Source organism: Poecilia latipinna, unplaced genomic scaffold (assembly GCF_001443285.1).
Source record: "Poecilia latipinna isolate Pla-1442-1.1 unplaced genomic scaffold, P_latipinna-1.0 Scaffold375, whole genome shotgun sequence".
NCBI lineage: Eukaryota > Metazoa > Chordata > Actinopteri > Cyprinodontiformes > Poeciliidae > Poecilia > Poecilia latipinna.
This window is the reverse complement of record NW_015112991.1, coordinates 29,798-49,403: the sequence shown is the minus strand read 5'-3', so window position 1 is coordinate 49,403 and position 19,606 is coordinate 29,798. Positions and strand designations below refer to the sequence as shown.

Sequence of the window (19,606 nt, the reverse complement as noted above, 5' to 3'; positions counted from 1 at the left end):
CAATAAACGTTGATTTATTTTGTCAGGATTTTATGTAAAGTAGTTATGAAGGAGGAGGAAAAGAGTATTTTTGTAAGTATAAATACCTGCAGGCTGCTTGTGGAAATAAACTTGAATGTCTTTTGGGACATGTCTCTTTCACAACTGGAGAAAGGAGTTTTGTGAAAATAGATCAAGCTCAGACAGTGTGGACAGGGAGCTTCTGTGAAAAATGGATTATTTGTAACATCACCGGGCCGGCAGAGGAGTCACACTTGCATATTAAAATGTTCTAAGAAAAGTTTTTCTTCCAGTGAAAACAGAGACGACAACATGAGTTATGGTTTGCCATATCAAGGTAAATTGTATGAATTTAATAAAGTGCAGGTAATACAAAATTTCCTTTCCAAGTGACCATCCTAAGCATAAAGCTAGGGCTGCACTGATTTACGGCCAGTTGATTTACCGGCACAGATTTCCTTAATTTTGGGAGATTGGTGATCGGTCGATACTTACATGTGAAGCTGATCCTATCCACCTCAGCAAATACCTAAAAACCAGCCACTGTCCTCTTCGGCTCTCACTTAAGAGAGGCTTGACCGGCTCATTTTAAGTTAACAATAGTCACCCCATAATTGTTACCAACTCAGTGACTTTCTTGCTATATTTAGCAACATTTCAGACAAAAACAAACTGGTATTGGCCAAATTCAGAAAGGGCAGGTCAGGTTTTCGGCGCACCCCCAGCTGCTCCAGCTGGTGAACCGTTCGCTGAAACCAGAGGCAATGCTGCTGTTTAGATTATAGGCAAACACGATCAGCTGTGGAAAACTCTTAACCTTTTGAGGACATTTCACACCCTTAATTGGGTAAATCTATAAATACATCTAAGTCTAGTTTAGATTAACCATTTCCTGTGATGCTAAATTATAAAACTTAATTTTCCAGGTTTCTACAGAGTCCTCCTGCTCAGAGTTAACCGTCACAGAGCCGTCTCTCCCTCGCCTGCGCCCATGTCCACCCTCCTGGGCACCCTGCTGTCCTCTATGTCCTCCCACTCGTCCTCCCCCTCCTCTCCGTCCTGCAGCCTCATTGGCTGACTCCAGCGGAGGAGGCGGTACCTGAGCGGCACCAGGAAGAGGGCGGGGTCAGGCATCGGGTGTGGACTCTGTGGTGACGTGACTCTCTCCTGTGGGATGCAGGCTCTCACCCTCTCCTCCCTCACACTGATGTTCTTCCTGTGTCTCCCCTGCGGCTGGACGGAGGAGGCACCGGGATGAGGAGACAGAGGCCAGTCTGACCCTCCTTCTTCCTCTTCCTCCTCCCCCCCCTCCTCCTCCGCTTCTTCCCCCTGCTCGCTTTTTCCCCTCTGCCGCTGCTGGAAAAGTTTCAACCGTGCGCCGTGCAGCTCGTGGTGCAGCGTCGTCGTCATGACGTTTTGCCGCTGAAGTTCTCGATTCAACAATGTGATCTTGTGGCTGCGGCGCTTCAGCTCCTCCAGGAAGCGCCGCTCCTCCTCCCGCAGGCTCCTCCCAAGCGCCACAGCTCGGGCCCGGCCGGCCCGCAGCTCCCCGCGCACCGTGACCATCATGCACTGCTGCCGCTCCAGGAGGCGCTCTGCGGCCTCGCAACGCGCCGCCAGCTCTGCTTCCTCCTCTGACGGACGAAAGCAAACACATACCCAGAGCTGGGTTGTAACTACTTACACTTACTTGAGTAACTTTTTGAAAAAATGTACTTTTAGGAGTATTTTTGCTGCGCTGTACTTTTTGCTTTTACTTGATTCATTTTATTGTGAAGTATCTCTACTCTCTCTCCACTTTCTGGATTCTCCACTGAATTAAAAACAAATATGTTGTAACCGAAACCTCACCAGACACAGACCTGCAGTTAAAGCTTCATAAGTCTATTTACTGAAAGAAACTGATTTGGATAAATACCATTTTTACTGATTTTGTTATTTTTTGTTATCTTTTGGTCCTTAAAATACGAAACACCAGTTCTTGAGTAAACTTTTTGCCAGATACTTTTAAACTCTTGGTATTCTTGGACGGCTACATTTTGTTTTTTCTTGAGTAATTTTATTATAAAGTATTTCTACTCTTACTTGAGTAAAATTTCTGGATTGTCTTCACACTGAATTAAAACCAAACATGTTGTAACCAAAAACTCGCCAGACACAGACACACACTTTAACCTGCAGCTTTTGTTAACGTTTCCTAAGTTTTTAATTGAAAGAAACTGATTTAGAAATATTTATTTTTGCCTGATTTTGTTATTTTTTTGTCACTTACATGAAGCGTTGTCATTTTGGTTGTTAAAATACCAACATTACACTTAACTTTGTATTTTGTTCCATTTGATTATGTAATTTTTGATATTAAATGATTGATCATTTGTTCAGTTACTCTGCATTTAAACTGCTTTGTTGCCGACATGTGCTAAACAAAGGGTAGGTTGATATGTAGTTTATGTTAAAGCAGCTGTATGTAACTTTTATAAAAAATATTTTATTTGTTGAAAATGTCACTATGTCGTGACAGTTTGTTATGAAACAGAAACTTTCGGTAAAATAGGAGTAAAGCAGGCATACTTTTCATTCCCACTTCAAAATTACACATTACATAAGAGCAGAATAAGATATATGGAAAAGGTTATGGAAGTTCACATTTCTCTTTAAAACTGATGATTATTTTTGTTTTATTTAAGACAGAAACCAGTTGAAATATATATTTTTTTTACATTTTAAATGATTAATTTGGATTATTACTTATTAAATCTAAATTCTTACCTGCCGTGTTTCTGTTGGGAAACTTGGAGTCCAGCTCACAGCTTAGCTCTGCACGTAGGATGAGGCATAGTCAGATTAGAGATTACAGATTGAGGAGAATAATCCATAATATAAACATCCACAGAGATGAATCCAGATTAGAGCTGGACGACATGGTTGAAAATTGTATCACTATAAATTTGTTTCTCATCAGTCCATATCGATAATTTTCGATCAATAATTATTGATCCGTTTTTTTTTTTAATACTGCTTAACCGGTGGAGTGACTTTTCTTATTTAATCCACAGTTTTCACTCCACGCCCCTGTTTTGTTGTTGTTTTTAAGCAGCTATGAGGCACAGTGATGAAACCTAAAACTGCTGCTGTGCAAGTTACTCAGCAGGTTGTTGCTAGGTAACCATAAATTACTCAACAAGCCGTTGCTAGGTAACCATAAATTACTCAACAGGCCGTTGCTAGGTAACCATAAATTACTCAACAGGTTGTTGCCACGTAACACAAAAAGAACACAAAATCTTACCAAGAATTTTTGTCCAGTTTCTAGTTCAAATATCTTTTGCTACACTTGAAGTAAGACCAAACTAACTTACAAGTAACTTTTCAGCAACAAATAAGTACTAGTTTTAAGTCAATAATTTCTTAATATTTGTGAAAAAGTACTTTTTCTATTGGCAGATTATTTTACTTATTACATGGGAAAAATATCTTGTTATAGGTGGAATAATCTGCCAATGGAAAAACGCCTTTTTAAAATCAATATTAAGAATTTATTTACTTAAAACAAGCTCCTTTATCTTGCTGAAAAGTTACTTGTTAGTTTTGTCTTATTTCAAGTGTACTAACATACTTGCACTAGAAACTAAACCAAAAATACTTGGTAAGATTTTGTGTTTTTCAGTGAATAAGCAGTTGATGCTACCAACCTTTCTGGCAGTGAGAGGTTGAGTAGCCTACATCTCCCAGAATGCTGTGTGTTTCAGTGAATATTCTATATGCTAAATATTCCATCAGATGTCTTATTTATTGATACTGATCATGTCACGAGTCTATCGTGATATTATTATTGATTTACTGCCAAGCCTGATCCAAGATGAGCATAACTAAAGGTTTGCACTACAAATGCGTTAAGGCAGTAACTTCCCATTTGGATTTGATGCTTCTGCTCCCGCCCTCCTTTTGTAGTACCGCCCTGGGCAACCGCCCATATCAAATACGGGCAGATTGGAGGGACTGACCGTGACAGCGCCTCTTCAGGTGTGTGATCTCCAGCTGCAGGCCAGTCAGCATGGCCAGGTGTTCCTGCTTCAGGAAGCAGATCCCCCTGTCAACGCTGGCCACCTGCTGCTCCAGCGTCCCGGCGTCCATGGCTCAACCTTCACGCAACCTGAGCAGATGTTAGCAGCGGGACGTCAGATGCAGCACTAACATTTAATATAAGAGAAAAGCCATTTAGTGAAAATAGCAGCCGTGTCACTCATCTCATGATTGATTTCGCTGCATGTGTTTTTCATCTGTGGCAGCGTTTTAATCCAAACCCCTGTCTGTGGCCTACCGTGATACTGAAGCGGTATCCAGCTCAAAGCGTGTCTCATGGATCTTCGTACCGTCCTGGACCGGTGTCTGTGTCCTCGCTGCAGCGAAAATGCGGCGAACAAAAGCCCGATCAGTGCGTTAAACTACCGTCTCCTGCTGTTCGGATGCGCTTCCAACTATTTTCCTGTCCACATTCTGCAAAGCATGAATGAATCCTGCAGGATCAGGCTGAGTGGAAATAACCTACTCTTCACCTTCTGCCGTTTCGTGCAGTGCGGCGCTGCGCTCACAACAAAGCACTGAGCTATGAGGGGTTATTAGTGCCACCGAGAAGGAAGAGACGGAGAACAAGGAGGAGGGGCTTTATTATGCAGACATGAGTCTGACTTTGATTTGAAAACATGTTGGACATTTCACAGTTAAAGAAAAGGCCTTTTTATTTTTAAGATTTCAAACAAAACATTACAGCTTTTTATTACACACAAATACCAAAAAATATTCACTCATATCTGAACATAAAATATCCTGGTCTTATAAGGATTAAAATTATCCCAGCCCAACCTTTTGCAACAGCTTCAACTCCTCTGGGAAGATTTTCCACAGTTTTTCTGACCATTTTTCCAGAGGCACATTTGTGAGGTCAGACACTGATGTTGGACAACCAGGCCTCGCTCACGTCTTCCATTCTTACTCACTGCATAAGAGTTTTATTGGGTTCAGGTCAGGACTCTGCCAACTTCTTCTTAAGTAAACTAAACTCCTCATCCATGTTCTTTATGGAACAGGAAGTAGAAACTTTTCCACATACTCGGTATCATTAAATTGACAAAAACATCTTGTTGTGAGGACTGAAACCCTACTCCTCAATTCACCGAGTTCCTCAACGCAGAACATTCTGCCACAAAGAGAGAAAACACTAAAACTACCAAGACTTAGGAAAACACAAGGAGTTTAGCTTAGCTTAGTGCTATGCAACCTTTGCTGTGTCGCATAGCATTAAATTAATAATACCTACATCTCCATGTCTCATTTAATTGACGGAAATGTTCGTCTTTTTGCCATCCAGCGCTGTGCGCATGAGTTCGGAGATTCTCACAAGATAAAACTAAAACATATCTTAAATGCAATGCAACATCTGAATATAAATCGGTTTAAGTTAAACACAACAAGCAGAGGTTCTTCTTCACTGCTGTCATCTTCGTCCTGTAAAGTGTTTGAGGAGACTCTGACCCTACGGACTCTTCTGCTGTTTTTCAGTAAGGAAGGGGAGAGCAACCCGTTCCTTCTGCTCAGTTTTCTGATAGTAAGGACAGACTTTCAGATGAGCAGAAATCGGAGGTATGTCGGCCATGTTCCATGAATCCACAGCAGAGAACAGATGACTGAACTCCCACACCTGGAGACAAACAGAAGCAGCGTCATGAGGACACCAGCTGTGTTTCTATTATAAACGTGTTTGTAGCTATTCTGCTATTGTCCAAAAAACACAATTTCCCAACTGCGGTGTTTCCCTTAAACACTTTAAGTCATTAGAAATTATGTCAGTGACGGATGTAAACAGTTACATGAGAATATATTCATAATTCAGCCGTGACGTTCATCATTTGTCAGCCAATCAGAGGAGACGTGGCGTCTACTTGGGAGCGGCTGCATGCAGCGTTTTGGGGAAATGGTAGTGGCTGATTTTACACATTCAAACTTTTTATGAATTGTGAGAGATCTGGTGGAACCAGATGCACAATGTCTGAAAACAACAAGAAATAACAAACCATCATCCTCCTTCTACTTCCTGTCATCGTCTTTGTCGTTTTCGCCAGATGTGAAAAAAGTGTTTCCAGTACAAGTTTCCATTCTATACGGCTGAAAAACCACCTCATGTTAGCACAAAAACCTTTTTTATTGAAAAACATGAGTTTTTTTAAATCATTAAACTATTTATCTTCATTATTTCAATTTGAGCAACTGTTTGGTTAATGGAAGCACAGCTACTGATAGCAGCTTGTGGTGGACTGGATGGTTTGTTCTAAGTTAAAGATCTGCTGATGCCGTATCAACCTTCCAGATGTCTCAGATCTTCTGGTTCTAGTTCTGATTCTGCTCTGCATCCCCAGAACCAGAACCAAATCTGGAACAAACCTCCAGAAAACTACCAAACATCCAAAACACTGAGTTCCTCTAAATCTAGACTAAAAACCCAGGTGGTTAGAGTTGCTTTTGAAACATAATAAATGAAATATTAATCAACATTCTGATGTGCAACGACTAAACTAATGTTTCAGTTTCTGCCTTTGTGTTTTTATGATGTGAAGCACTTTGAACTGCAGGATTTTCTTCTCACAGGTTTGGACTTCCACTTGGCTCTCCCGTGTGAGGAGCTGGTCCTCTCCCAGCGGAGCGTCACCATCCCTCTGTCCTGCAGCAGGGAGGAGCAGACCTGCCTCATGAGGCGGGACACCAGGGCCAGCTGGGACAGGGACTGGCTGTCCAGGAAGCTGGCCATGTGGCACAGCACCTCGTAGGGCAGCGAGCTCAGACGGTCCTCCCCGTCTCCAGCTTTGCCGTCCAGAGAGGGAAGAACGTCTGGACGCAAGTTGAAACACCTCAGCTGCTGACTGTGAGAAGCAAAGAAAACTTTGGTCAGATTGTCCAGTAGCACACTAAGGTTTTAAATAACCTTTGAACTTTTACAGATTTGTCACATTAAGAGGGCAGTGTTATGTAAAATCAACTTTCTAAGGTTTTTAGCATGTTTTGATGTTGTTCCCTCATTCATGTCTCCATGGCAACAATTCAGCTGCTCTCACAAAGCGCTGTCTATTTACCCAAAACTCCTCCCCCATTCAGCTCCTCTAGACTAGCCAGCAGCAATTAGCAAACAGAACCAAGCTCATCATATGAATTATTTCAGTCCAACACTCCTAAGAATGGTAATAAACGGCATAAAGAGAAGCACTGTGGACATGACATGTTCGAGGCAGAGCTTCTTAAAGAGATAGAGACCCAATTTCAAAGCGTTCAATTGCAAATTCAGACTTCCTTTTAGTCATGCTTCATACACCAACTTAAATGAAGGTAACATAATTACTTGATTGTGCTATAAAATAGCACTATGTGCATGAAATTACATAATTCTGCCCCTTTAAAACCACAGATTTAAAGAACTTTCTCACAAGTGTGGTATGCATTCAGCCCACAATTAACCCGATACTCTTAAGTAAAATCCTGGGAAACCAAGTGAATTCAAAAATCAGCAGACTTTTAAGTAGAACAACAACTCCAAGAGATAAAGTCAAAAGAAAATTATACAAAATATGTACCTGCCATCATCTAAAAACATTTAAAAGTGAGGTTGTTCTCACTTGTAGGTGACGGTGGCTTTCTGTGTGGAGGGATGAAACCTCCTCTGCCTGTAGGTGCATCCCAGGTACGCCAGGGGGCACTGCTGCTCAAACCATTCACTCAGACACATCTGGATGTCGCTGTGCACATTCCTGGAAAGATAAAAACAGTTGGTACACGCCAGATATGTGCATCCACATCTGAACAGTTACATCTCAGCAGAGCAAAAGCAAAAAAGTAGCACTACTTCAACATATTTAGGCTCAAGTAAAAGTGAAAAGTACAGCGTAGTAAAATATACTCCTAAACCTACATTCTTTCCACAAAAAAGTACTTTTAGGGAGTACTTTGTTGCGGTAGTAACTAGTTACTACTCAACTCTGAGAACAATCTTTAGAAAATTTAACAGGAACCTTACAGTGAGCTGAAACCAGATTTATACACTGAATATTTAGGTTTTTCCACACATAAGTCAAATTTATGTATCTAGTAAATGTAACTAGTTTCCACCCAACTCCTCCTCTGAGTGTAACACACCTGAAGTGTGTGGCGAACTCTCTGCGGTGGAAGGTGTGACCGCAGAGGAACGTGAACGCACAGCTGGCTCTGTTGTTCCTGCTGTTCACGGTTTCCGCCTGAAGCTGCAGAAGAAGCTTCAGCGGCCGGTCCACCATCACGTCCGCCAAGGTCGTCCTCCGCTTGAAGGGCGCCGTGCGGAAAGAGTGCGTCTGCGTGCCAAAGTCCACATACAGCCCGTCTGCTCCCTTTGTCTCACTGATCTGGAAAAATAAGACAATTTACTGAAGTCAGTGATTATTGTGTTCAGCAGCTCAACCAAAAATGACCAGAAATGAATAGAAACTACCTACATTTACTTGAGTAACTACATTGAGCTTTTTACTCTTACTTGAGTAAAACGTCTGGATTCTTTACCAACTGCAAAGAACAAACATGTTTTAACCAAGAATTTTCATTAGTTTTATATTGTATTGTATTAATAAATGGAAAAAAAAATTCTTTTACCTGATTTTGTATTTGTTATTTATGTAAATTGTTTTAATTTTGATCTTTAAATACTAATATTTCTTTATGTTTTGGTCCGTATGATAATTCATTTTCAAATATTAAATGATTGATGTTTTCATTCGTCACTCAGCATCTGAGTAAAGTTTTTACCAAATACTTTTTACTCTTACTTTTGACTTTAAAGATATGTTGAAGTTGTGCTACTCTTACTCAGAGGAGGATAAAGTAGCCAAAAGTAAGAATAGCACGTATTTTTATTCAAGTAAAAGTAAAATTAGCCACCCAGGAAATTACTCAAGTAAGAGTAAAAAGTGTTTGGTAAAAAGTCGACTCAGGTAGTGAGTAACTGATCAAATTATCAATCATTTAATATTTAAAAACTACATCATCAGATGGACCAAAATATAAAAATATATGGACATTTTGGTATTTTAAATCTGAAAATGAAAATAATTCATATAAGTAACATAATTACATGTTAAGACAAACACACTGGCATGTTTGTTTGTCTTATTATTGTTTTGTTTTAACTTTTTGTCTGTTCTGAATAAATAAACCACAGAATAGCAAAATCAGACAAAAGGAACATTTTTCCAGACCAGTTTCTTTCAATATAAAACATCTTAAAACTTGAACAAAACCACAGATGATTTCTGTGTCTGGTGAATTTTTGGTTAAAACAGAAATCTTACTCAAGTAAGAGCAGCAGTACTTCATCAAACTTACTCAAGTTAAAGTAGTAAAAATACTCCTAAAAGAACAATTTTAAAAAAGTTACTCAGGTAAATGTAACTAGTTTCTACCCAACTCTTACGTTCTCCATCCATGTTTGTACCTTGTGGCCCATGACTGCCATCTCAGCGTAGCCCAGCAGCGTTTCTTCGGCTTCATCTCCAAACCAGTCATCCTCACCAGCTCCCAGGTCTGATGTGTCCACGCTTCGATGCTCAGTCTGCACCCGAGCAGCCGTCTCGTTCAGATGAACCCGCCTCTTGTAACGATAACTCACAGGCACCTTTCAGGGAAAAAGAGCAGCTCATTGCATTTTACAAGACAAATGAGATCAGTGGAAAAACTGTGAGTTACACCAGAGTAATTGGTGAAAAGCAACATGCCTGATCATTAACTGCAGTTTTTGACGTAGGTAAGCTTTGGGAGAATCAGCTAGTTTATCTAAACTGGGTGACATTTTGGAGTTTTCAAAAACAGCTGGAAATAATTTAATGTTCGATGACTTGTTCTTGGTTTTACTGTGACCAGTCACATTTATAAAACAGCACCACCCTTCACTTTAGGTGACAATGAGAGGATGAGTTAAGAGACCTTAATTTCAGGTTGTATATATTAAGATGTGTTATTTCCGAGGCATTTCAAGTTAGGTGTTTTTATGTTTAGACCAAACATAAAACTGGTTTGGGGTTAATATGTTTTTCTGTCAGGATGTGGAGCCTGCAGCCTTTCTGGAGAGTTTGAGAAATTCTCAATTTTTATTCTGTGTGAATTGGCCAAACTTGAGCTCGTCACCTTGAAAGAGTGCAGCGTCTGGACTGGAATGGGCTCCAGACTGCCGTAGACAAAGTCCTTCTCCCTGGAAGTGCAGGCCTCAATCTGCCCGAAGGCCAGCAGCATGCGTCCGTGATGCACCACGTACATGTTGTACTCCTGGGGGGTGAGCTCCTGCCCCAGACGCTCCAGAACCCCCTCCTGCCACGGGGCCAGGCCCGTCTTGCTGGTGTCAGGTGGAGGGCAGCTTCTGGGACTGGATTTGTCCTGCCGCTGTCCTGCTGGTCCCTTCTGGCTTCTTCCCTTGTCGGCTGGTTTTTGTTTTTGTTTTGGATTTTCCAAATTCTCCTGAGCGACGGCGCAGGCGCCTCTCTCCATGCTGAACATCATCTCAAACAGATTGTACTTCTCCATGTTGATCACTGGAGGTTGTGCAACACTCTGAGCAGTTTCTTCTGCAGCATGACTTTCAGACATGCTGCTTATAGGAAGAGCTGCAGAGAGAAACAATTGCAAAACACATTAAAATAATAAGTTTTTCTGTTTTTGTACTTCAGTTTGAGTCTCTGCTGCAGGCTTGTTAATTTAATTTTGGGCCATATCAGAAATCTGAATGTTCTTAAAGGGGCGGTTTTAAAGTGACATAAAACAGCTCATTCTGAAAGGAGTTCAAAATGAACAGACTAGAATCTCATTATCCAAGAGGAATTTTGTGTAAAAGATGTACAGAACATGTTACGTAGCCCACAGACCAGTGGTGCCCAAAGTCGGCATCCTGCATGTTTTAGTTCTCTCCCTGTTTAACACACCTGGATCAAATGATGGCTCTTTAGAAGGCCAGAAGAACACCGACATGCTGAAAAGGTTCTTACTGCCACCAGGGAGAGAACTAAAACATGCAGGATGTCAGTCCTTCAGGTCCGACTTTGAGCGCCACAGCCATAGACCTTCCCTGGTTAAAGTTGGACTAAAGAAGCTCCTTTTTATGTTTCAGAACCAAGCTGCATTTTGACCAACCTTCACTTGGGTTTTGGTCTTGAACACCTCCGACTGCGACCTCCTCTCTGCTCTCCTCCTTTATATCCTCCTCTTCTTCTTGCTCCATAAGCTCTGGATACAGAGGCTTCATTTTGAGGCGGGCGTACAAGTCTGACTGGTCAACTAGAGCCATAGCAACATCCAAAGCCTCGCCGTGCGTCTCCCTTTCCTTCATCATGTTGTCCTGCATGGCGTTGAAGTTATTTGGGTTTGTGTCATCCACCGGCCAGCGCAGCCACTCCATGGAGCAGCAAACCACGCTGGCCGGACACACCTGCAGGTGAGCCGCCCGCGAGGAGCGGGGCAGCTGGACCGGGCAGCCGTACTGGGCGTTGAGGCACGGCACCCTCACGTTGGGGCACAGCAGCAGGTGCTCCTCCTCCTTGCACAGGTGGAAAACCGCTCCGCAAAGCAGACGGCAGGGAAGGAGAGCGCAGCTGGCAGAAGGCTCCACCCGAGCCCTGCAGCGCCGGCTGTAGCAGGAGTCACAGTGGAGATGCTGCCGGACCCTGGAGCCACGAGAACGGTGACTCTGAGAAACAGTGACACAGCAGACAGTTGGCAGCAGAGTGGGGAGTTACTGCTCACTTTTACTCAAATACATTTACTTGAGTAACTTTATTATGAAGCATCGCTCCTCTTATTTTAGTAAAATGTAAAATTTTCTACCCACTGAATGAAAAACAAACATGTTTTAACCAAAAATCCACCAGATACCGACACACACTTGCAGTTTTTGTTAAAGTTTAAGTATTTTAATGATTGAAAAACATTTATTTTGCCTGATTTTTTTTTCTCTTACTTATATGAATAATCATTTTAGTCTTTGAAATACCAAAATTTCCACTTAACTTCACATTTTGGTCATCCGATTATGTAATTTTTAAATTTTAAATGATTAATAATTTGATCAGTTACACAGTAAATGGGTAGACTTTTTACTAAATACTTTTTACTGTTTTTCTTGGATGGATACTTTTTACTTTTACTTGAGTAAAAATATGTTGAAGTAGTGCTACTTCTTGTTGAATACAGTTTATGGGTGAATCTAATGCAAATGTGTGAATCACTTTACAAGCTTTCTACTAATTATGACTTGGTACAGTATCGATGCTCAACAAAACGTTTGTCACTCACCATATTTGACTGATTTTTCTATCCTGAAAGAGAAAAAAACAAGTGAGTTTAGTACTTTAATTTCTGACACCGACTGTTGTGTCATAAAGCTCAAAACTCCCTCATCCTGTCTAGCTTTTGTCTTTAAAAAATAAAACCAAATGTGTTCAAATAAATCAGATAACTACATAAATCTGACTGAACAGTACAACTTTTGAAAATAAGACAAGCAGTTTCTCACTAAATGTTAGTACTTTTAAAGCTATAAAATAAAATAAAAAATAAAGCCGTGCAACAAATTCAGTTTATGGTGACAAATATTAAACATTTTTCTGGTTAATCACATCTTTGTTTTTGCAGCTATCCTTCATTCTCAGCAAGCACGTGGCGACAATGGGCAGGAAGGACTCCATTCTGCTCAGTTAAACACCAACGGTCTTAAAAAAATAACATCTTTGTAGAAAAATTAAGAACCATTATCCTGGTTTTGTATTACATTTTAAATATAATCACACTTAATACAAATGTAATAAAATGCTAATCAGATTTTTACCTGTTAGCTTCTGAATATTCAGTGATCAGTTTTTAATGATTCTGATTATTTTGAAACAAACTTACAATAATCAATGAAAGCATTTTGACATTCTGATTCAGCGCTCTTTGTTTTTAAACAACTGAAATGGAAAATTGAACAATGACTGCTGCTCGGTCTAATGTACAGATCTCCAAACAAACACTGAAACCAGTTAAAATCTTTATCATCGACTCTTAAATTAGCTGCTCAACCCTCGACGTCTTGAAATTTAAACAAACTGAAAGAGGTGATTTACCAAATCGCCGGCCAGACGTGTCGGTTTGTCTCCTTGGTTTTATAACGTTGCTATCAGGTCTGCGCTTTGAGGTGGCAGGTTAAAATTAGCCAAGGAGCAGTGAGCAGGCTCCCAAGGAGAAATGACCCCCCCACCCCAGCCAGCGTCACGCTGCAGCAGATCATTTAAAATTTAAACCTTTTCAAAATCTTTATCCACGTCTGAATTAATGTGAACAAACGTTTTATGATCTGTGACAATAAATGCAACCAATAACATGCACAGGAAGTGATATAATGGATTAAATATTACAGCTGTGAATATCACCTGACGGATCAGATTTTGCTAATAAATAATATTTATAATGCAGCAGTAAAAGATTATAAATATTAATATATTTCCTGATTTAAGAGGTCGAGAGGGCTTGTAACCTAAATAACACTTCTGACCACCTGTGTAACATTTCTCAGTCAGGACTCTGCTCTATTTATAACAGCAACACATAACACACACACAATGAAACACACACACATTTGCTCTTTAAAAGCATAAGCTGGACTGCCTGTTTTCTTCTCAGCTCATTCAGTAGGTAGGCTGAAAGCTCAATTTAATCATTTCCTTTGATTCTCTTGCTGCAGAAACATTATTTAAAATGATTTGTTTATATTTATTTTGTTATGAGACGGTTGTACTGAAAGACGGTGAGTAATGGAGTCTTCTTGCTTCCACAGATCTGCAGCTTCAGATACAGAAATCTGCAGACACCACATTTTAAAGATGGTGAGTTAACGCTTAAATAATAACACTAATCTCTGATTCCACTGCAGCAGACATTTTAAAAAAACTTTTAATTTACTTAGCATATTACTTAATTTCCCTTTAATTAAAAAATAAAATATGTCCTTCTGACGATAAATACTAAAATAAATTAGAGTTTGAATGAATACTTTTAGGTAAAAGAAGCACATGGTCACCATGATATCGTCTTCTGTTTGTTTTTAAGTCTTGAAACTGTCATATTCATCATTGCTCTCACAATACAGAATGTTTTATGTTTTGTAAGTTTATTGCATCAGAAAATTTGGACATTAGATGAAGCTCATGCAAGATTTTTTAAGGACATCTCGTTTTGAATCTGTAAAAATCTAAATATTATCTAAGACTTCAGGCTGGAAAAGTGAAAGGATGAAAATGACAATAATTCATACAAGTAACAAAAAAATAACAAAATCTGGCAAAAGAAAATGTTTCCAAATCAGATTCTTTCCATAAAAAAAAACTCATGAAGTTTTAACAAAAACTGCAGGTGTGTGTCTGTGTGTGGTGAATTTTGGTTAAAACATGTTTGTTTTTCATTCAGTGGAAAATCCAGAAATTTTACTAAAATAAGAGGAGCGATGCTTCATAATAAAGTTACTCAAGTAAATGTATTTGAGTAAAAGTGAGCAGTAACTCCCCACTCTGCTGCCAACTGTCTGCTGTGTCACTGTTTCTCAGAGTCACCGTTCTCGCGGCTCCAGGGTCCGGCAGCATCTCCACTGCGACTCCTGCTACAGCCGGCGCTGCAGGGCTCCGGTGGAGCCTTCTGCCAGCTGCGCTCTCCTTCCCTGCCGTCTGCTTTGCGGAGCGGTTTTCCACCTGTGCAAGGAGGAGGAGCACCTGCTGCTGTGCCCCAACGTGAGGGTGCCGTGCCTCAACGCCCAGTACGGCTGCCCGGTCCAGCTGCCCCGCTCCTCGCGGGCGGCTCACCTGCAGGTGTGTCCGGCCAGCGTGGTTTGCTGCTCCATGGAGTGGAACCGCTGGCCTTCCAACATCGCCTGTTCTCAGCCGCACACAGAGCTGTTAGAAAACCTGCTCAGGGAACGAGAGAGGTTTGGATGTCTGGACCTGGCCATGGCTCTGCAAGACCAGGACGCTCTGTTTCACTCCATCAAGATGAAGAAACTGTTCCCGGAGCTGATCCAGACCGCAGAGGAGGAGGCGAAGGAAGAACAGAGGCTGGAGGAGGAGATGAAGAAGGAGAAGGAGAAGAAGAAACAGGCTTTCATGGAGAAGGAGGCAGCAGAGAGAGCAGCTGCAAAAGAAGCAAGGGACAAAATCTGGGAAGCAGTTAACATGATTAATGTGAATTTCCCTGATGAAAAACAAGATGAGGATGAGGAGGATTATGAAGAAAATCAGCCGGTGTTGTCTCAAGCAGAGAGGGAGGCCATAGCCAGAGCATCAGAAGTGGATGCTGGTCTGTTGGAGAACTACAACGCCTGGGAGCGCATGTTCAGCATGGAGATGGGAGGCTGCAGGGAATCCGAGGGCACGGCTGGAGCAGGCAGAGGTCAGGCGAGAGGTAAAGGAAGAGGGAAAAGCCTTGGGTCACTGAAGGAGGAGGAGGAGGCAACCTGTGATGGTGCAGCAGCATCCACCAGCAGTGCATGCTCCTCCTCTCTTACTGGGAAACCCAAAAAGAAGAGCTTTGTGTATGGAAAACTAGAGCCGATGAAAATCATCACTGTTCGCACGTTTAAAATCCCGACCAGCTTCACAGCCCGGCAGGGCCGCATCCGTAACCCGGGCTTCTACAAGAGAGAAAACAAAGCAGTGGACACCAGCGACCTGGGTGTGGCGCCAGGCGACATGCCAGTGTGGGAGGAGGTTCAGGTAAGTTGACCTCCATATCATCATCTGATAGGAAAGGTCTTTTAAACATGCAAAATTATTTTAAAAACCCATATGAATACAATCTGGTACACCGCAAACCCACAAAATCTTTAAAAGTGCTTTTTTGTCTAGTTTCTAGTGAAAATATCTTAGTTCACTTGAGATAAGAGAAACAAACTTACAAGTAGAAAGTAGTAGTAGTCAGCAAGAAATGAGCTTGTTTTAAGTGAACTTAATATTCATGTAAAAGTACTAGTTCCATTGGCAGATTAATTGCTGAAAAGTTACTTCTGAGTTAGTTTTGTCTTATTTCAAGTGTACCATTTGCCCTAGAAAGTAGACAAAAATACTTCGTAAAATTTCGTGGTTTTGCAGCGAAGAAGATTGTAAACATACTAAAGTATTTTGCATGTATGTCCGTCTAAGCTAGTAAATGAAAGCTATAGCTAGGCTAATTTTACTAGTTCGGCAGTAAGTACGTAAGTACTACATATTTATGAGTATTACACGCAGAGTACTAAAAAATTGCGATCGAGTAATATTTGTAATATACTTATATTGTTCTTAGCCTTATGAGGCTAGTTCTAAACTTTGGCTAGTTTACTGTTGTCATAGCAACTGCATAGCAACAACCTACCAAGCTCGCGGTCCGTTACAAAGTTCACGGAAGTGCGACGTCAGAACTTTAAATTAAATTAAAGGCAGGTGTGGATGACTTTTTCAAAATTTTATCCTTTGGGTTTGACTTCCCTCGCAGGCCTCCCTGCTGTGCTCATTGGAGAGGGAGCGGAGGGGTCACCTTATCGCTGAGAGCACGTCCTCGGACAGCCTGCTGATGGATGAAGGCACGCAGACCTACAGCTTCCTGTCCGCCCCTTTCCGCAGGAACACGTCGCTGGCTGACCTGACAGCTGGAAAACCGCTGGAGCTGCACCTGCAGCTGCAGGTGGAGAGCGTCACCAGCCGGCAGAACAAGGCCAGCTCCGCCTTCACCTTCCTCTGCGGACACACCTTCCAGCGCACGGAATACGGAAAACACTTCAAGCGAGTCTTCCTCATCAGTTCATCATTTAAATATTTAATAATAAATCCGTATCTTCCTAAAAATAAAAAATACATCACTTTTCAGCAGATTTACCAGCACTTCTATAGGTTTAGAGCACTCAAAATTGTAGCTACTTCAACATATTTTCACTCAAGTAAAAGTAAAAAGTAGCCATTCAAGTAATTATTCAAGAGTAAAAAGAATTTGGTAATAAGTCTACTCAGTAACTGATCTAATTATTAATCATTTAATATTTAAAATGACATAATAAGATGGACCAAAATATTAAGTTAAGTGGAAATTTTAGTATTTTAATGATCAAAGGCAACAAAAAATAAATAAATAAAATAAAATTTGTTAAAACACAATTTTCCAAATCAGTTTCTTTCACTAAAAAAATTCTGAAACTTTAACAGAAACTGCAGGTGTGTGCCTGGGTCTGGTGAATATTAGTTACAAGATTTTGTTTGATTATTTAATGGGTAGAAAATCCAGAAATTGTACTCAAGTAAGAGTAATACTCCAAAATAAAATTACTACATGACTTTTCAGCAGATATCAAAAGTACATTTTCCCAAAACAGTTACTCAAGTAAATGTAATTATGTGACTAGTTACTACACAGCTCTGATGCATTCTATCCATTTGCCTTTGTTAATGGAAATGGCCGCTGCAGGAACATCCACAGCGACATTCAGATGTGTGTGAACGGCTGGTTTGAACAGCGGTGCCCCCTAGCGTACATGGGATGCACCTACAGCCAGAGGAGGTTTCGGCCTTCCACATATGAAGCCACCGTCAACTTCAAGTGAGAGAAAAACATTTTTTCACATAAGTTTATGTAACATTATGATTATAGTAATGTGAACAGAGAGATAAAAATGGAAACTGACGAACTCAAACTGTGGTAGAAATCAGTTCCTGAGATGAGGAAAATGAACATGACAGTGAACATAAAGATACTAAAACACTGAAAAACAAAGCAACACTCCAAGTTTGTTTTTGATGCAGGAATAACATTGTGACATGATGTAAAGCTAAAAAAGCTGCTCTTAAATAATACTGCCCCATTAAACATCTCATTATTTTAGCTTGGTTACTGTTGAAGTAATTAGCTTTTCTTTGTTATGGGCATTATTATTAATTATACCATTTGATAGAAACATTTTTAGTGAACAAGGTGTCTCCTCCACAGATTTTTTTTTTAAATCTCACCTCAATCAAAATTTCAAAATGAATAATTTCAGGTTAAATGCTTTTTCTAAAACATGTAGGATAATCATGAAGTTATCATTTCTTCGTCCAGACTTCAACATGCAGATGAACCAAACTGTTTCATCTGCTTTCAGTGAGGAGCTGGGCTGCTTTGGCCTGCATCCGTCCACACCGTTTTCTCAGCCTGCGGGTGGAGGTCACGCCGAAGGAGGGGAGGACCGTCTGAGCTCGCTGCCCTACGAGGTGCTGTGCCACATGGCCAGCTTCCTGGACAGCCAGTCCCTGTCCCAGCTGGCCCTGGTGTCCCGCCTCATGAGGCAGGTTTGCTCCTCCCTGCTGCAGGACAGAGGGATGGTGACGCTCCGCTGGGAGAGGACCAGCTCCTCACACGGGAGAGCCAAGTGGAGGGTGACACACAGGGTGAGCTGAAACCCAAACAACCAGAGTTAAAAACAAACCCAGGAGGAAGCTGTTCCTGTGGACAGACAATCCCTCTCCCAGTGCTCCCAGTGCTAACCAGAAAAACCAATCGGAGCCAGGAGGCGGGACTTAGCTCTGCCTTCCTCTTTGCTCTCTGCTACGCTGCTGCTAGCATAGACTGTTGTGAATGCTAAGCTAGTTAAAGCCACCAATGGAGATGCTAACAAACTGTCACGACCAAATGTGGGTAGAGTATCCAACAATTGTACTCAAGTAAGAGTAGCACTACTAAAACATACTTTTACTCAAGTAGAAGTAAAAAGTAGCCGTCCAAGAAATTACTCAAGTAAAACAGTATTTGGTAAAACGTCTACTCAAGTACTGAGTAACTGATCAAATGATCAATTATTTAATGTTTAAAAATTACATCATCAGATGGACCAAAATGTAAAGTTAAGTGGAAATGTCGATATTTTAATAACCAACATGACAATAATTCATATAAGCAACAACAACAAAAAAAATCAGGCAAAATAATTTTTTTCCAAAATCATTTTTGGCTGGAAGTGAAGTGTTTCTTCACCATAACAATGGAGGAGATCGATGTTTTCACTGACTATGTGTCTTATGAGATGGTGAAAGTTTGAACAAATACATAAAAAAGATAATTTTTAATAAATGTACACAGTGGAGCTTTAGTGAAAATACTCACCTTTGAACATAGACTGATAAGTTTTCCCCTCTGTCCTTCAGGTGTGGCAGTTTAGCTCGCTGTTCTCTCCTGTGGACGCCTGGAGCTTCAGAGACGTCCCGTCCATCTCTGAGCATCTCAAAGTTTGTCCCTACAACGAGGTCGAGTCCAAGACTGAGAAAATTCGCTTGCCTCTTGTTCGAGAAGAAATTAAACCGAAGAAGAGCTGCAAAGGTCCCACGCTGGTCACACTGTTCCAGGAGAAGAGGATCATGATGTAGGAGCTGCTGTTGGACCTCAGTTCAATTATACTTTATTGATCCCAAAGGGAAATTAAATAATGCATGTTTTCTCTCTCTTTCCATATCCATTAATTAGAAATGGAGCTTAAACTGATACAGAATAATTCTGATTTTAAAGTGGCATAATAATGCAATGTCTTGACAGC

General features: G+C 40.9%; 3 protein-coding genes across 5 annotated transcripts; 1 reads left to right on the top strand and 2 right to left on the bottom strand.

Moving 5' to 3' along the window:
• Positions 1 to 267: 267 nt before the first annotated feature.
• On the bottom strand, positions 268 to 4,598 carry ccdc92bb (coiled-coil domain containing 92Bb). 2 transcript variants are annotated; one of them, XM_015036655.1, is made up of 4 exons: positions 4,322 to 4,598; positions 4,005 to 4,190; positions 2,770 to 2,817; positions 268 to 1,634 (listed from the first exon to the last, which is right to left on the bottom strand). In XM_015036655.1, exons 2-4 carry the CDS (start codon positions 4,132 to 4,134, stop codon positions 961 to 963), a joined length of 852 nt encoding a protein of 283 aa, XP_014892141.1. In that variant the 5' UTR covers positions 4,135 to 4,190; positions 4,322 to 4,598; the 3' UTR covers positions 268 to 960. The 2 variants fall into 2 exon arrangements, with proteins under 2 accessions (XP_014892141.1, XP_014892140.1); XM_015036654.1 differs by having other exon boundaries at positions 4,005 to 4,153; positions 4,322 to 4,596.
• Positions 4,599 to 4,649: 51 nt separating this feature from the next.
• On the bottom strand, positions 4,650 to 13,545 carry LOC106950031 (F-box only protein 40-like). Its single transcript, XM_015036652.1, has 9 exons — positions 13,155 to 13,545; positions 12,346 to 12,368; positions 11,188 to 11,740; positions 10,192 to 10,664; positions 9,503 to 9,682; positions 8,179 to 8,420; positions 7,662 to 7,793; positions 6,641 to 6,914; positions 4,650 to 5,698 (listed from the first exon to the last, which is right to left on the bottom strand). Exons 2-9 carry the CDS (start codon positions 12,346 to 12,348, stop codon positions 5,534 to 5,536), a joined length of 2,022 nt encoding a protein of 673 aa, XP_014892138.1. The 5' UTR covers positions 12,349 to 12,368; positions 13,155 to 13,545; the 3' UTR covers positions 4,650 to 5,533.
• Positions 13,546 to 13,631: 86 nt separating this feature from the next.
• LOC106950030 (F-box only protein 40-like) lies at positions 13,632 to 19,514 on the top strand. Of its 2 annotated transcripts, none has more exons than XM_015036651.1 (7): positions 13,632 to 13,718; positions 13,865 to 13,913; positions 14,631 to 15,788; positions 16,546 to 16,832; positions 17,509 to 17,640; positions 18,182 to 18,467; positions 19,221 to 19,514. In XM_015036651.1, the coding sequence occupies exons 2-7, from the start codon at positions 13,911 to 13,913 to the stop codon at positions 19,437 to 19,439; spliced, it is 2,085 nt and encodes a 694-aa protein (XP_014892137.1). In that variant the 5' UTR covers positions 13,632 to 13,718; positions 13,865 to 13,910; the 3' UTR covers positions 19,440 to 19,514. The 2 variants fall into 2 exon arrangements, with proteins under 2 accessions (XP_014892137.1, XP_014892135.1); XM_015036649.1 differs by having other exon boundaries at positions 13,632 to 13,722.
• The last annotated feature ends 92 nt before the right edge of the window (positions 19,515 to 19,606 follow it).

What these genes read in the sequence shown, in the direction of transcription:
- LOC106950030 (XM_015036651.1), top strand. An exon ending in CAGTGTGGGAGGAGGTTCAG is followed by an intron (nt 15,789 to 16,545) that starts GTAAGTTGACCT and finishes CTTCCCTCGCAG; the next exon opens with GCCTCCCTGCTGTGCTCATT. An exon ending in AGTGGAGGGTGACACACAGG is followed by an intron (nt 18,468 to 19,220) that starts GTGAGCTGAAAC and finishes TCTGTCCTTCAG; the next exon opens with GTGTGGCAGTTTAGCTCGCT.
- LOC106950031 (XM_015036652.1), bottom strand. An exon ending in AGACCAAAACCCAAGTGAAG is followed by an intron (nt 10,665 to 11,187) that starts GTTGGTCAAAAT and finishes TTCTCTCTGCAG; the next exon opens with CTCTTCCTATAAGCAGCATG. An exon ending in AAAGCCACCGTCACCTACAA is followed by an intron (nt 6,915 to 7,661) that starts GTGAGAACAACC and finishes TGCTTCTCACAG; the next exon opens with TCAGCAGCTGAGGTGTTTCA.
- ccdc92bb (XM_015036655.1), bottom strand. Translation starts at nt 4,134, where the DNA reads ATGGACGCCGGGACGCTGGAGCAGCAGGTGGCCAGCGTTGACAGGGGG. An exon ending in CCTGAAGAGGCGCTGTCACG is followed by an intron (nt 2,818 to 4,004) that starts GTCAGTCCCTCC and finishes TCCTACGTGCAG; the next exon opens with AGCTAAGCTGTGAGCTGGAC. An exon ending in TCCCAACAGAAACACGGCAG is followed by an intron (nt 1,635 to 2,769) that starts GTAAGAATTTAG and finishes TTCGTCCGTCAG; the next exon opens with AGGAGGAAGCAGAGCTGGCG.